Genomic DNA, 3,221 nt, shown 5'->3' on the forward strand with positions numbered 1-3,221 from the left:
TGCGTGCTAGTCCTTTTTCGACCAGGTTCCCCAGAAGTTTTAGTGTCAGGGCTTGTGTGGTGATAGACAAACAGTTAGGGTCGGTATCTTGGGCTTCGTTGCGGAGACACACAACCAAAACCGCACTTTCTGGTATCTCAGGGGTTTGCTCACTGGTGTGAGGGGTTTGGTTGTCCGCATCTGGATGTGCGGTTGACAATAGCAGCGAGTGGGTGTCATTGTCCCTTGGAGTTGTGACAGCTGGTTCTGTGGTCTGTGTCAGGAGAGCAGTGTTCGTGGTGCTTGGTTCAGTAGGAGGGCTATCAGGAAGGGTGTTACTCCTTACCCTTAGTCACGAGGAGTCTGGCTTGTCCCCTTTGTCGGTTTTCTTGTGAAGAAGCCCTTGTAGAATCTTCAGGATCTCTGCGGTCTCTGACGTGGACTCACTTGTTTCTTTTGCAGCAGGTTCGGATTTGGACTTGGACCTGCGTGAGGCCTGCCGAGAGGGAGTTCGGTGCGGGCTGTCTGGACTAGGCGTTCTTGTCGCTGGAGTTCGGCTCTGTCTGGGCCGTCGGCTGGTTTCCCACGTGGCCCCCCCCTTTTGATTGTGGGGGGGCCGTGGGGTGCCGTATGATCTTTCAGAGCGCCCGCTCTGGTGCTTAGGACGAGCACCCTCGCGGTTGCGTTGCCCTCTGCTGGCTTGAAACGGTCTTGACTCGTTATTAGAAAGTCTGTTAGTGTGGTGTTGTTGGGTGCCCTCTAGTGCCAGCTCTGAGTGCTGATTAGTGATAGGGCAGATAGAGGGAGTTTTGACAGTCTTTTCAGAAGCAATTTTCTGCTTGATAAACGCTTTGTGGGCTAAATCTCGCAGTTGCTGGGTACTCATTGTGCGAGGGCAGGCCAGGACCCCTAAGTGATGGCTCACTGTGGGATGCAGGTTTCGGAGAAACAAAGTTCGGAAGTTAAAGTCCTCCTCCATCCCGGGATCATTCCTTGCCCCAAAGTAGGCCTGTCTGATGCGAGTGTAAAAGGCCTGCGGAGTTTCCAATCGTGCCTGCTTGAGGCTCATAGCGGTGATGAGTCCTTGATCAGTGTCTGGACCAGAGAATTCCCTGATGAATGCCTGTCGCAGTTGCTGATAGTCCGGCTTAACTGAATCTGGTTGGCGATCCAGAAAACTGCGTACGTCCCGACTAGACGTAATTCGAAGCAGGTATAATCTGTCCCACGGGGTGACGTGGGGAACAGTGCATAAGTGGAAGTCAATGTCTTTCAAGTAGGCATGCACATCATGGCCTCCGGCAGGGTTTGGGGTGAAGGTAGGAATGTTCCGGGCCAACTTGTCAAGTTCCTTAAAGGCCATGCCGTGATAAGTGGCAAGGGCTTTCTGGGGCGCCCCTCCTTTTCCTGAGGGCGAGGGCTCTTGTAGACGGTCCATCGATATCTGGGACGGTGGCCGTTCGCTTCCCTTCACAGTTCTGTGTTCTTGGCTGAAGTGTGCAGACTGACCGGTCAGAGAAAACTTGGTAGTGTGTGTCTCTCTTTCCGGGTCACTTTGAAGTTTATAGGAGTGTTTTAACTCACGGTGGACAGCGTCGAGCTCATCTTTATAAAGTTCTTTTTGCTGGATAAGTTCATTTATTTCAGCTCTGGCCGCCTTCAAGTGTTTCTCACAGGCTTTGGCTTTGGCGTCTCTTTCTTTTAGTTCATTGTTTGCTCTCTCAAGGAGAGCTTCACCTTGTTGCAGTTTTTCGGTGAGTGTCTCTCTGGCTTTTCTTTCTTTTAGATCCTTTTGGTCGGTGTCTAGACGAAGGTTTTCCAGAGCAGTTTGAAGTTCTTCTACTTCCTTTCGTGGCTCTGAGCCCGTTTCCTCCTCGTCCTGCTCCTCGTTCTCGAGTAGTAGCTGGTCTAACCGACTTTGGGTCTTTGCTTGGTCGCGCCGGGCCTCCTCCGCTTGGAGCCGCAGAGTTGCCGTCTCCTGTTCCAGGTTGATGGCGTGTCTTTCGTGGAGGCGGGCTTGTGCGACGAGCGTATGGGCCAGGTTTCCCATGATTCGGGCCCATTCTTTGTGGTTGTAGCTCTGAGTTGGGTCATGCCTCATCAGCAAGTCCAGGTCGGTGTCCAGCTGCGCCTGATCCCGGGGCTCGGAGTCGCCGGTATCCCTGGGCAGGACGGTGGCTGTCATGGCATTCAGCCATGTCTCGAGGCTGTCCCAGTGGGCTGCTGGACTGGGAGACCGGGACATACTGGTTCACTGCGGGCGAGAGGAGCACAACACACACACGCACACACAGACCAAATGCAAATTTGTTCTACAATTTATGCGCTTATACCCTTAATACGGGCGATGCCGTTTACGGTACTTTGACTAACTGTTGCAGACAGTTAGGTAGGGACAAATTGTTTAGGTCAGCGCAGGGCCTAAATAAAGATTTGACAGGGCCGGAGCCTAGTAGGTCACTGTTGGTGCTACCGGCTCGGCTGTCAGTCTGTTATTCAGCTCTCCTTGGGTGTCTCTGTAGGCTTCGTCTCTGGGTGACCTGGTAGGCACAGTTCACACAAGGCAGAGAGAACTAACAGAAGAATAGTAAGAGAAGAAACTTAAAGGGAGATTAGACAATAGGAATTAATGGGTCTGTTAAAACAGAGTAAACAGTAGCACAGAAAGAGTTACGGGAACTAAGAGGGCTTGAGCCGACTATGTGTGGTTTTCTTTAGAAACGGGGTGGACAGTCTTACATGTCACGGGAGAATATCTAAAATTCTGGTGGTTTATACTAAGTGGATGACCTTTCTTTATCTTAATTTGGCTTGCTTGGGGTGACCTGAAATCACACTAGCTGGAGCCAGTGTCGGGGACAATCTTTCCGTCGCTCCAAGCACTTAACCGGGGTGTCCACGGCCTCAACTGTGCGTCAACCATGGTGCACCCTCTCAAACAACCTAGACTTTAACACAACCGGCACTCCCGGGGAGGTCACCTGCTTACGACACTGCAAAGAGGACTTTTCCTCAGAACCCTCTTTTGAGCGGTCCCGCTTTGAGTACTGGGTCCGAAATTGCCTTGTGTCTTATTGCGTGGTGGGTCTCCCTTTTTTGGGAGCGCCAAATTGCTGATGTCTTATTGCGTGCCGCACCAATGGAGAGCCAGGAAGTTCCGTGACTCACCCACAGCAAGCGTCGGTTACGCCGGCCAGACAGCCCCGCTCACTGGAAACCAACCAGGAATGACGGTCAGATCA

At 52.2% G+C, this 3,221-nt stretch overlaps 1 protein-coding gene across 1 annotated transcript; it reads right to left on the reverse strand.

Moving 5' to 3' along the window:
• Positions 1-331: 331 nt before the first annotated feature.
• LOC130072199 (uncharacterized) lies at positions 332-2,224 on the reverse strand. The gene has a single exon (XM_056237210.1). It carries the CDS (start codon positions 2,222-2,224, stop codon positions 332-334), a length of 1,893 nt encoding a protein of 630 aa, XP_056093185.1.
• Between the last annotated feature and the right edge of the window lie 997 nt (positions 2,225-3,221).

The sequence above is a fragment of the Rhinichthys klamathensis genome, unplaced genomic scaffold (genome assembly GCF_029890125.1).
Source record: "Rhinichthys klamathensis goyatoka isolate OS25496 unplaced genomic scaffold, OSU_Roscu_1.1 h1tg000483l_1, whole genome shotgun sequence".
NCBI lineage: Eukaryota > Metazoa > Chordata > Actinopteri > Cypriniformes > Leuciscidae > Rhinichthys > Rhinichthys klamathensis.